This window comes from Henckelia pumila, chromosome 3 (genome assembly GCF_033568475.1).
Source record: "Henckelia pumila isolate YLH828 chromosome 3, ASM3356847v2, whole genome shotgun sequence".
Lineage (NCBI taxonomy): Eukaryota > Viridiplantae > Streptophyta > Magnoliopsida > Lamiales > Gesneriaceae > Henckelia > Henckelia pumila.
This window is the reverse complement of record NC_133122.1, coordinates 76,353,456-76,367,107: the sequence shown is the minus strand read 5'-3', so window position 1 is coordinate 76,367,107 and position 13,652 is coordinate 76,353,456. Positions and strand designations below refer to the sequence as shown.

The 13,652-nt window shown below is 39.1% G+C and overlaps 1 protein-coding gene across 1 annotated transcript; it reads right to left on the bottom strand.

Moving 5' to 3' along the window:
* Positions 1-8,477: 8,477 nt before the first annotated feature.
* On the bottom strand, positions 8,478-11,427 carry LOC140889054 (uncharacterized). Its single transcript, XM_073296755.1, has 7 exons — positions 11,356-11,427; positions 10,801-11,256; positions 10,482-10,533; positions 10,298-10,373; positions 10,100-10,112; positions 9,410-9,741; positions 8,478-8,490 (listed from the first exon to the last, which is right to left on the bottom strand). Exons 1-7 carry the CDS (start codon positions 11,425-11,427, stop codon positions 8,478-8,480), a joined length of 1,014 nt encoding a protein of 337 aa, XP_073152856.1.
* Positions 11,428-13,652: the final 2,225 nt, after the last annotated feature.

Here is a 13,652-nt window from a genome sequence, read left to right as displayed (position 1 = left end):
GCATGTTGAACACTTGAGAATTGTGCTAATCACACTAAAGGCTGAAAATTTGTATGCTAATTTGAAAAAGTGTGTGTTTTGTATAAAAGAACTTGTATTTCTTGGTTTTGTTGTGAGTGCTCAAGGAGTCAAGGTTGATGAGGAAAAGGTAAGTGCAATTCGAGATTGGCCAACGCCTACTTCTATTGGTCAATTTCGAAGTTTTCATGGTCTTGCAAGTTTCTATAGGAGATTTGTGAAAGATTTCAGCGCTTTGGCGGCACCTATGACTGCGGTGATCAAGAAGAACGTTCCATTCCACCGGGGCGAGGAGTAAGAGAAGTCTTTTGATATTATTAAGCAAAAATTAATTAATGCTCCTTTACTTGTTTTACCTGATTTTTCTAATACCATTGAAATTGAATGTGATGCATCAGGTATAGGGATTGGAGGCGTCTTGATGCAAGGTGGGCGACCAGTTGCATACTTCACTGAAAAGCTAAGTGGAGCCGCATTGAATTATCCTTCCTACGACAAGGAATTCTATGCCTTGGTTCGTGTGCTTGAGACTTGGCAGCACTATTTGAGGCCAAAAGAATTTGTGATTCATACGGATCATGAGTCTTTGAAGCATCTCAAAGGACAACAAAAGCTGAACAAGAGACATGCCAAGTTGGTGGCGTTTGAAGAAACTTTTCCCTACGTTATCAAGTATAAGTAAGGGAAGGAAAATGTGGTAGCGGATGGTCTATCACGAAGGTATGTACTTTTATCTACTCTAGATTCTAAATTCTTAGGATTTGAGTATGTGAAAGAGTTATATCCTAGTGATCTTGATTTTGGTGAGATGTACGCGTCATGTTTGCATGGTCCAAAAGATAAATTCTTCATACATGATGGGTATTTGTTTAAGGAGGATAAGTTGTGTGTTCCTAAGTCATCTATTCGTGAATTACTTGTTAAGGAATCACATGGGGGTGGTTTAATGGGGCATTTTGGAGTGGCTAAAACTTATGGAGTTTTGCATGAACATTTTTATTGGCCACATATGAAGCATAATGTTGAGAGAATTTGCGAAAGATGTGTGACTTGTAGGAAAGCGAAGTCTAGACAACAACCACATGGTTTGTATACTCCACTTCCTGTTCCTAGTGAACCGTGGGTAGATATCTCTATGGACTTTGTTTTAGGACTACCAAGGTGTAAGAAGGGGAGGGATTCAATTTTTGTAGTAGTTGATAGATTTTCTAAAATGGCTCATTTTATTGCGTGTCATAAATCTGATGATGCATCTCATGTTGCGGACTTGTTCTTTAATGAAATTGTTAGATTGCATGGCATGCCTTGGAGTATTGTGTCTGATAGAGATACTCGTTTCTTGAGCTACTTTTGGAAAACGTTATGGTGCAAACTTGGTACTAAATTACTGTTTTCGACTACATGTCATCTCCAAACGGATGGTCAAACTGAAGTTGTTAATAGAACGTTAGGAACTTTGTTGCCTACTATAATTAAAAAGAATTTGAAGAATTGGGAGGAATGTTTGCCATTTGTTGAGTTTGCATATAATCGTAGTGTGCATTCTACTACAAATTTTTCACCTTTTGAAATTGTGTATGGTTTTAATCCTTTAACCTTGTTGGATTTGATGTCTTTACCTATGAGTGAAAGGGTTAACATGGATGGTAAGAAAAAGGCGGAATTTGTGAGAAATTTACATGAAAAAGTGAAGGCGGACATTGAGAAAAAGAATTTGCAGTATACAAAGCAAGCAAATAAGGGAAAGAAGAGAGTTGTGTTTGAACCAGGAGATTGGGTGTGGTTGCATTTGAGGAAAGAGAAGTTTCCTGAAAAACGGCGCTCCAAGCTTCTACCTAGAGGTGATGGACCGTTTCAAGTATTAGAGCGCATCAACGACAACGCCTACAAATTAGATTTGCCAGGTGAGTATAATGTTAGTGCTACTTTCAATGTTTTTAACTTATCTCCGTTTGATGTAGGTGATGAACAAGATTTGAGGACAAATCCTTTTCAAGAAGGGGAGGATGATGCGATCATGGATGGCTCGCATGCTGATAAAGTGACTAAGGATCCGTTGGAGATGCCACGAGGACCGGTTACGAGAGACCGAGCTCAGAAGTTCAAGGAAACACTTCAATCCTTGATGTTGAAGTCGCAAGAGGGCGTTGGATTTCTTGATATTCAATTCGGAGGTAGTTATCACCTTATTGAGGTCAAAGGAGGTCAAGAAAGTAAAGAAATTTAAGACCTTGTTCGCAGCGCAGGCGCGCCCGCGCCTCTTGATCGCGCGCCCGCGCTTACGGATGCCAAATTGACGAAGAATTGTGCGAGCTCTCGGCGCGCCCGCGCCTTACAATTTCCGCGCCCGCGCCTAGCCCTAGCGCGCCCGCCCCGATTATTTTACATGTACCAAAGGTGTTTTGTGTGTGTGTTAGGAATTTTTAATATTTTGGCATTATTTTGCTTATTTTAGGTCTTTTATTCCTACTAGGAAACTTTAGGAGATATCTTTGATATCTTTTTGATTTATTTTGCATTATCTTTCAATATTTTTGGTTGTAATATAAATACTACAACATTCATTATTTTAAGAACAATTAAGATTTTCAGATTACTGAATTATTCAATACAAAATTCTCTCTAGAATTTTATCAAAGCTTTTGCTTTACCCAAAATCAAACTTATCAAAGTTTCATAGCTTTGTGGCGTTTGTCAATCGATTTTCAATTGGGTTGTCAAAGACAGGCTCCTTTGAAGGTCTAATTGAATCTTTGATTGTTTTCTATCATGAATTCTCTGTTGCTAGTTACAGGTTCAACTAGAGGTGGAGATTCCAAAATTCTGTTACTTGTTTCAAAGTTGGGACAAAACCTTTGAATTCTTTTGTTATCGAATTGAGGTGCGATTCATTGAAATCTTGTTGCCTTTCATACAGAAGATTCATATCAATTGGACATCATGAGTCACATGATCGACGAGCATGGAGGGCTGTGATGTTTCAAGGATATTTCCCAATCTACGTCCAATTTTTTTCCTAGTAGTCCAGAGGGGTATTTTCGAGTGACAATAGATGTTTTGGCACCATCATTTTGAGCATGAGTTTTCTCGTCGATCCAGCCACCCGTCCAAGTCATTTTTCATTCACATATAAGTTTTTATAGTCGTATATATTGTATTGGGTATTAGCGCTCATGTCCTTGTTTGCTGTGACTCCCCATTCTGTAGGGAAAATCTTAGGTTGGATGACAAATGCAGGAGTGAGCCCCGAGGTGAGGAGCATCGACGTTGAGATATTTGATTATTAGATTTTATTGATTTACATTGTTATTTGATTTGGTTGTAACATAAACAGTATTTTATCCTGTTGTTTTAGATTGGGATTTATGTTTTCTGATGTATAACCTGATTACTGCCATTAAGATTTCATTTCATGCACATGAATTTCATAATAGGTGATTCCGGTATGATTCTCTACGCAGACAATAATGAAATCTAGGGTTTGAAGTTCTATTCCAACAATAATTGATCCTCAAGTGCTCTCCTGAGACATAAGACAATTCTAAAATTTTATATAAACATTTTTGATAAATCCCAATAACTAAGGAATTCTGAATGTCAACATTGTAGTATCCCGAATCCTAATTAAGCTAATATACTTCCAAAACATGATTAAGAGATTCTCATTTGGGTTTAAGGAGTTGAAAATCGGATTTAGAATGACCAATAATGGTTCCGAGGGTTTCTAATGTTGGACAGTTCTAAAGCTCCGAAGAGCAGTTCAAAAGCAAAAGTTAGTGATCGGAAATATCGAGCGGTTTGGAAGCACCGAACAGCAGATCGAAATCTCCGATATCGGGTCAAGCAGATAGGGGCATGGGTTTTGATTGGATAATTAGACTTGAAAGAGTTCGGAAGGTCCGAACTGTGTCGACAGTAATGTGTTTTCCAATCATAGAAACACATTCGGTATAGGGAGTTCGGAAGGATGATCGAAAGTTTCGATGTGCATTCGGAAGCTCCGAACTAGGGATCGGACGTTCCGATCGAGGTCTACATATAGGGGTCATAACCTCACTTTCTTCACACATTTCTCAGAATTATCTCTCGTTCCTAGCTAGTTTCAAAGGTTTTTGAGCATCGTATTCGAGGGCTGGAGGTGACGAAGCGCTACCGGGATCATAGAAGTGTTGTGCCTTGAGTTTAGGGAAGTTGTCATCAAAGGGATGAATACAGACGTAGGTATATCGCTAGATTTTGATTAGATTCAGTGAGTAGCTATTATTCTAGTTAAGTCTTTTAGTAGACGTTTAGTGATACGATGATTGTTTGCTTATAAGCTTGGACTAGAGAGCCAGTATCACTAGGTTTCTTATTCTGAGATACGGACGTACTATCCGAGATACCCTGGTTGAGTATGCATGTTCTATGTTTGCATGATTTATGTGTATTTTTATGTCACGATTATTATGTTGCATGCATTATCATGTTGAGCCTACACATTGATATTACCGGTAGAGGGTTCGCTCAGTCTCGAAGTTTTGTAGATGGATTCCATGGATTTGAATCCAGACATTCAACTTATTTCTTATGGTATGAGAGTAACTCCTGATGAAACGGCATAGTGTGCTACATACCATGACATCATTTTTTGAGCAAGAGTGTATAACTTGATAGGTTTACGATACCCGTTCATTTACGTTTAGCATTCATAGAATGTGTATAATCATATTTCATACTGAGAATTTTTATCTCACGTCCTTGGTTTTTGTTCAAGCCGTTAATTTCCTTCTAAAAGGTAGTGTCAGCAAGTGCTGGAGGTCCACTTCAGCGCCATTAATATTCGAGCGAGGCGCATCTACTTGGACCGATTCCGTGAGGCGTTTAGGAAGCTGTATTTCCCTCCAGCGCTTTGCGGGGAGCATTCGGTTAATTCGGTCAAAAACCGAACCGAATTATTTTTAGGCTAATCAATTCGAACCGAATTTATGCTAAATTCGAATTAAAATCGGTTAATTCGGTCGGTCACCGAATTAACCGATTTTTTAAAAAATAAATTAAAATATATATAAATATAATTAATGATTGAAATAAGATATTTTTATCATAATAAAACACATTAAGATTTTAAAAAAATAAAATAACAAAAATTAAGAATAATATTAAATATAAACACATTAAAAAATATTTTAAATTATATGTAAAGCCTAATAAAAAAAATTCAAAATTTATTTTTTTATAATTCGGTTAACCGAATTTTTTTGGACGAAAACCGATAACCGAACTAAATTAACCGATTTAACATATATTTCCTAACACTTAAACTGAATTCCTGAATTCTTTCGGTTCGATCGGTTAATTCGGTTTAACCGAAATAATGTTCACCCCTACTAGCGCTCCGTCAGGTGAAGAAGAACAAGCTGATGAACTTGAGGCAGGGCAATATGACAATAAACGAATATCAGCAGAAGTTCATTGAGTTGTTACCATATTGCCCATACGTTGCCAATAGCTCCGATACCAACTATGACCACCTTATGCAAGGCCTTAATCCAAAGATCCATGACCGTGTGGCTATCTGTGATGATCTGAAGTTGTATGAGGTGCTGGTTAACCGTTGTCGATAGGCAGAGGACAATATCAAGCACAACATGAACTTATCTTCTTTCCAACAAGGTAACTCTTTGGGTCTCTAAGCCCAATCGTTCTAGAATCCCAGTGCATCTTCTTCTTCAGGTTCAAGATCTATTTAAGGTTTTTTCTACTTTGGGAAGAATAAAGGTCAGTGCGAGAAGTGTGAATGACGGCATCCTACCGACAAATGCCGTGGAGCAGGTGGTGCTTGTTTTCGTTGTGGCCAGATGGGTCACATGAAGAGAGACTGCCCATAGAAGAGTGGAGTATCAACATCCTGCTTGGGTTCTCAAGCATCAGTTCATTAGAGGTCATTAGAACAGTCAGTTGGGAGCACTAACTAGAGGCCACGTATTCCCAGACAAGTTTTTGCGCAGAGCTAAGATCAAGTTCAGAATGAGAATGAGAAAGTTATCGCAGGTACATTTATTTTGTGCGGAATTCCTGCTTTAGTTCTCATAGACACTAGTGCATCGTATTCCTTTGTTTTGGCATGTTTTTTTAAGCGCCATGGACTGTCGTACATATCTCTAGACATATTACTTTCTGTATCTACCCTGGTAGGTCATTAGGCTTTGGCCTAGCGTCTAGTCTTGGGTTGTTCATTAGAGCTTGAGGCTCCGAGTTATCAGCAAATCTTATCATTCTAGCGATGGAGGATTTTAAATTTATTTTGGGTATCGACATTTTGACCTCTTATTGAGAGACTATGGATTGTTATCAAAATGTTGTTCAGTTTCGTCCAGTTAAGGGCGATAGTTTGTTTCTCTATGGTGAGGGAGTGCGACCCCTTATGCCTCTGGTATCAGCTCTGAAGGCTTGTCAGGCTTTGGAGATGGGCAGGACAGACTACCTTATCTATGTGATTGATACGTTCACAGGGAGCAGGGCTGTTGAGGAGTTACCAGTAGTCTGTGAGTACCCAGATGTTTTTCTGGATGAGATTTCAAGGTTTCCTCCATTTCTAGAAGTCGAGTTCGAGATCGAGCTTGTGCCAAGGACGACACCGATTTCTCGTGCACCTTATCGTCTTGTACCCGCAGATATGAGGGAGTTGTAGCAGCAATTGTAGGATTTGTTGGAAAAAGGATATATCCAACCAAGCGTTTCACCTTGGGGAGCGCCAGCTCTTTTTGTCAAGAAGAAGGATAGTTCCATGCGTCTCTATATCGATTGTAGATAGTTGAACAAAGCGAAAGTTAAGAACAAATATCTTTTTCCGCGCATTGATGATTTTTTCGACCAAATTCAGGGTACATCCTTGTATTCCAAGATTGACTTGAGGTCAGGGTATCATCAATTGCGTCTTTGAGATGCAGATGTTTTGAAAACAGCTTTTTGTACCAGGTATGGTCAATACGAGTGTAGTAATGCCTTTGGGACTAACAAATGCACCTGTAGTGCTCATTGACTCGATGAACAGAGTTTTCCGCAATTATCTGGATAAGTTTGTCATGGTTTTTATTGACGACATTTTGGTCTGCTATCATAGTACTGACGAGCATGCATAACATTTGAGGCTTGTACTGCAAATTCTCTATGAGAATAAGTTATATGCCAAGTTCAGTAAGTGCGAGTTCTAGATTGACCGAGTGGTATTCCTTGGTCATGTCATTTCTCAAGAAGGCATATCCGTGGACCAGATTAAGATTGAAGCTATATTGAATTGGTTGCATCCTACGACTGCTTCAGAGATTCGTAGTTTCTTGGGTTTACCAGGTTATTACCGATGATTCATCGAGAATTTCTTAGAAATTACTAGACCGCTAATGTAGCTGATAAGGAAGGATATTCCTTTTTTTGGTCGAGCGAGTGTGAGCAGAGCTTCGACGATTTGAGAAGTCGATCGACTACCGTGCCTGTTCTTTCATTACCATCTGGACCCGGAGTCTATGTGGTTTTCATTGATGCATCTCTTCAAGGGTTGAGCTGTGTGTTGACACATAATTGGAATGTGATTTCCTATGCTTCTAGAAAGTTTAAAACTCATGAAGGGAAATACCCAGTGATTTAGAGCTTGCAGCGATCGTATTTGCACTGAAGATTTGACCCCATTATCTATATGGCGAGCGGTTCGAGATCTTTTCGGACCACAAGAGTTTGAATTATTTGTTCACTCAGACGGAGTTGAACATGTGGCAGCATCGTTGGATGGATATTCTTAAAGACTATGATTTCGAGATTAAGTACCATCCAGGTTCTGCAAATCCAGTAGCAGACGCACTTAGCCGTAAGGTGAGTGTTAGTGCTCTCTGCACTACTGCAGTGGCTAGTACAGTTTAGGAGTGTTGTTATTTAGACTTAATGTTCTGACACAAGAAAGGACGGCAGGGGATTGGTTACGCTTAGACGTGTCGCGCCCAAATTAACCCAACTCAGATTAAACAATGAAAAATGTAGTAGTGCGAGTAGGGATCGTTTCCACGAGGAAAAGTAAATTTAATGTGTTCTAAATAAACAAAAAGGGGGGTTTTGAGATTTGAGATTAACTACTGAAAATTTTAAGCAATTAAAATTAAAATTATCACTATCATGCAAGAATGAAAATTCAACTAGAGAAATCAATAAGAGACGAGACTTGGTATCAGTCGACTACACCCTTGATATGCATTCATTCAATCATCGATTCCCTAAAAATAATTAATCCTATTAAATATTCATCATTGAAAATCAAATTCATGTTTCACCTAAATTTTAGCTAATTAGAAAACAGCATTCTAAATTAACCCTTACCAATAAATTAACCCGGATTCCAGCGATCTAGATTTAAATTTACGGTAGCATTCAAATTAGTAAAACTGACGAACCTAGAAAAACACAAACACCAGCGGTTTTATTTAACCTAGTCAATAATTGACCCTACAATTTAATAAGTTCAACATCAGAAAATATCAAACGTAGTTGCTTCACAAATTAGTTAATTCAAACAATTACGGATTTGAATTCTAATTTAGCTATAGTTGGTATAGAAAAATCCTAAGATGGCCAATCCTAAAATCTCGGACACAAACATGAAATAAAACAGATCAAAAATTGTTACTTAATAAGAATTAAACACTGAAAATCAGCTTGACCATTGGATTGTGGATGGTAAAGCAAGCTCCAGTCCTTTCTTGTCGTATTCACGGTCTTTTCTAGGATGGATTTAATTTCTTTGTTCGATACCTCAGCTTGACCGTTGGATTGTGGATGGTATGCAGTGGAGATCCTATGCGTCACATGGTACTTTTTAAGCAAACTAGCCACAGCTCGGTTACAAAAGTGTGTGCCTCTATCGCTGATGATAGCTCGTGGAATCCCAAACCTAGATAAAAGGTTGTGCTTGATAAACTCTGCAACAACTTTAGAATCGTCAGTATGGGTGACCTTTGCTTCCGCCCATTTTGAGACATAGTCCACAACAAGCAATATATATATATATATATATATATACCCATATGAACTAGGAAAAGACCCCATGAAGTTGATGCCCCAAACATCAAAGATTTCACAAACTAAAATAGGTTGCTGGGGCATCTCCTTACGTTGAGAGATATTACCTATATTTTGGCATTGAGTGCACGACTTACAGAACATCTAAGCGTCTCGAAATAAGGATGGCCAAAAAAATCCGCAATCTAACACTTTTCTTGCTTTCCTTTTCGCTCCAAAATGGCCACCACATGCATAAGAATGACAACACGTAAGGATAGGGATTACCTCGCTGGCGAGTACACATCGACGTATAATTTGATCAGCGCAGTGTTTTCACAAGTATGGATCATCCCATACATAATACTTTGCATCGCTCCGCACTTTGTCCCTTTCCGCCTTAGAAAATTCAGAAGGAAACCCTTTAGTCACTAAATAATTAACAATATTTGCGTACGAGGGTAATTCTGCGCTTGCGGAAAATAATTGCTCATTGGGAAATTCTTCTCGCAAATTCAGCTCCTCATCAACATGAACTAGGCGACTCAAGTGGTTAGAAACTCGATTCTCGGTCCCTCTTTTGTCCTTAATTTTCACATCAAATTTGCTCAAAAGTAGTATCCATCGTATCAGCCTTGGTTTTGCCTCCTTCTTTGCCATCAGAAAACGAAGAGATGCATGATCAGAGTAAACAATAACCTTAGCACCAAGAAAATAAGAGAAAAATTTTTCTAATGCAAAAACAACAGCTAAAAACTCCTTTTTAGTGGTGGAGTAGTTCCGTTGGGCATCGTTCAGGATACGCGAAGCGTAATAAATAGCATGCGATGCTTTTCCAACTTTTTGGCCTAAAACTGCACCAACTGCATAGTCACTGGCATCACACATGATCTCGAATGGGTTGCTCCAATCCGGTGGTTGGATTATTGGTGCAGATGTCAATGATTCTTTGAGTTTGTCAAAAGATGTTTTGCATGGTTCATCAAACTCAAACGGGACATCTTTTTGCAACAATTTGCACATGGGGGATGCGATCTTGGCGAAGTCCTGAATGTACCTTCTGTAGAAACCTGCATAGCCAAGAAAAGAACGCACTTCCCGCACACATGTGGGATAAGGGAGAGACTGAATAATATAAATTTTAGCCTTATCTACCTCTAATCCCATAGATGAAACGACATGTCCCAATACAACACCTTGCCCAACCATAAAGTGACATTTTTCAGAATTTATGACTAAGTTGGTTTCGACACACCTCTTAAGGACAAGCGCAAGGTTAGACAGATAGTTTTCAAATGAATCACCATAGACAGTGAAATCATCCATAAAAACTTATAAGATATGCTAAATGAAATCTGAGAAAATATTAATCATACACCGTTGAAAAGTGGCCGGTGAATTTCAAAGTCCAAAGGGCATCCGTCGATATGCGAAGGTACCAAACAGGCAAGTTAATGTCTTCTTCTCCTGATCCTCTAGCGCAATAGCAATCTGAAAATAACCAGAATACCCATCAAGAAAACAATAATAAGGGTGACATGATAAATGTTCAATCATTTGATCAATAAAGGGTAAAGGAAAGTGGTCCTTTTGTGTTCCGGCATTCAGCTTCCTATAATCAATACAAACCCTCCACCCATTTTGAATACGGGAGGGAACCATCTCTTTATCTTTATTTTTCACCATAGTAATTCCGGTTTTCTTGGGTACCACTTGGACCGGACTGACCCACTGACTGTCAGAAATTGGGTAGATGACCCCAACTTCAAGTAGTTTTAGAATTTCAGCTTTGACCACCTCCATCATGGGTGGGTTCAACTTCCTTTGTGGCTGACGTGAGGGACTCCCTCCTTCCTCCATCAAAATTTTGTGCATGCATGTAGAAGGGATAATTTCCTTGATGTTTGCTATGGTCCATCCAATAGCAGTCTTGTGCTCTTGCAATACTTTGACTAACTGTTCCTCTTGATCGGGTTCCAAACTATTTGAGATGATGACTGGTAATGTTTCTCCTTCTCCAAGGAAAACACACTTAAGATGGTTTGGAAGCATCTTTAGTTCGACCACTGGTGCCTGTAAAACAGATGGAAGGCGCCTAGTGTTAGAGATTGGTAGAGATAAATAAAATACATTACATGACTGAGGTAGCTCATAAGCATTGTTCAGAATTCGCTCAATCTCTTTTACTTCTTCACTGATTTCAATTCCATCATCCTGCTGAATGGGTGCAACGAGAGCCACCTCTAGATCATCTTTTCCTGCATACTCACAATAATCTTGGGCCAAGTAATCCACAATATCAATAGAAAATACGCAATCATCATTGTCAGGAAATTTCATGGCATCATAAATATTATATTTCACAACCTCGTCATCAAATTCCATAGTGAGTATGCCACTGTGAACATCAATTTTAGTCATGGAAGTTTTCAAGAATGGTTTTTCTAACAAAATAGGACTATTATGATCACCGTTTTCCATGTCTAGCACATAAAAATCTGCAAGAAATACCAAGTCATTCACTTGTACTAACACATCTTCCACTATTCCCCTAGGGTATGCATTAGACCTATCAGTTAATTGAATAACAATCCCAGTTTTGTTCAATGGACCAAGTTTCAAGGATGCATAGATAGAATATGGCATAACATTGATTGATGCTCCTAGATCTAACATAGCCTTATCAAGTCTAACATTCCCTATAGTACATGGGATCGAAAACATACCTAGATTCTTGCATTTTGCGGGCAATTTTCGTTGGATCATAGCAGATACGTTCTCACCAAGTTCCACTTCTTGAAAACCCTTCAATGTCTATTTCCTCTTTGTTGTGCACAGTTCTTTCAAGAACTTCGCGTATCGAGGTACCTGCTTAATAGCATCTAACAACGGAATATTCACCTCACATCTACGAAAAGTCTCATAAAGATCCTTTATCCCTTCATCTTTTCTAGATTCCTTAAGTGCTAAGGGAAAAGGGGCAACATGCTTATATTCAGAAAGTGGAGGAAACTTACCTCTTGGCGCTTCTTCCTTGGATGCTTCTCCATCAGTCGCCTTCGGTTCTTCTTGTGGCTTCTCCTTGGGTGAAGCCTCCACTTCTTTCTCCTTGATCTGCAACTCCTTCCCATTCCTTAGAGTGATTGCACTTGCGTTTTCTCTTGGGTTTGGAATTTTTTGAGATGGTAAAGCATTGGAATTCTGTGCTTCTAACTTATTGATGGCGGTGGCGAGCTGTCCCATCTGGGTATTCAAGTTTTGGATACTTGCTCTTGTTTCCTGTTGAAAAGCTAAAGTATTAGTAGCAAGATCCTTAACAATATTTTCAAGAAACTTACCTGGTGTTGGTATCTGAGGTTGCTGCTGTTGTTGAGGGTACGGTGGCCTATAAGCTTGATTGTGCGGTGGTGCTTGAGGCCCCGATTGATTTGCTTGAGGGTTCCCATATCTCAGATTTGGATGATCCTTCCAACCAGGATTGTATGTGTTGGAATAGGAATCATATTTCCGCTGTGGTGGTCCAGGAAATCCTCCAGTAGCATTGACCTGTTCAACTGATTCTTCTTGAAGTGTGGGACACATATTAGTAGCATGTCCCACAGCAGCACAAATCCCACATGCTTTTGCAGTCTGTCCATTCCCTATAGCCATCTGACGCACAAGAGATGTCAATTCAATTAATTATTGTTCATGGGAAGAAACATTTACCTCGGTGTTCTTCTTTTGTACATGCTCATTCCTGATGGTGCCAAATTGTTGAGAATTGGCATCCATATTCTCAATTAAGTTCCTCGCTTGTACCGATTTTTTATCCATGAAACACCTCCACTTGCCGCATCTAGCATACTCCAGACATGAGGCAACAAAACTTCATAGCATAATTGAATTAACTGATTTTCACTTATCTGGTGTTGCGGACAGCTAGCACAAAGCTTCTTGAACCGCTCCCAATATTCATGCAGTGATTCCCCCGAGCATTGTTTGATTCCATAGATTTCTTTTCGGATGTTCGCAGCTCTAGAGGCTGGGAAATACTTTTCCAGAAAGATTCATTTCATCTCCGTCCAAGTTGTGATAGAGCCAGAGGGCAAGTAATATAGCCAATACATACCAGCACTCTTCAAAGAGAAAGGAAAGGCCCTCAGCTGAATCTGCTCCTCTGTCACTCCATGGGGTTTCATACTCATGCAAACCACGTGGAACTCCATTCAGTGTTTATTCGGGTCCTCACCTACAAGACCATGAAAAGAAGGTAATAAGTTAATTAATCCAGACTTAAGCTCAAAAGTAGCATTATTTTCTAAAGTAAGAAAAGTAATTCATAAAGGTTGTTGATTGGGGTCAGGGGTGCCCAATTGTCTAAGACTCAGGTTCGCATTAGCAGCCATCTCTTCTTCTGGAAAAGCAGCTCGAGTAGCTGCCTCTTGTTGTTGTCTATGAAGTTCTCTCCTTCGCCTGCGCAAAGTTCTTTCAATCTTCGGGTCGTAGAGAAAGTCTTCTTCAGCAAAATCACCTGAAAGCATGAACAAGAGAGAACTAGAAACAAAGAAAAAAGAAGAGAGTGAGTTTAAACAAAATAAAAAAAAAGATGTAGAACACAATAATTTAAA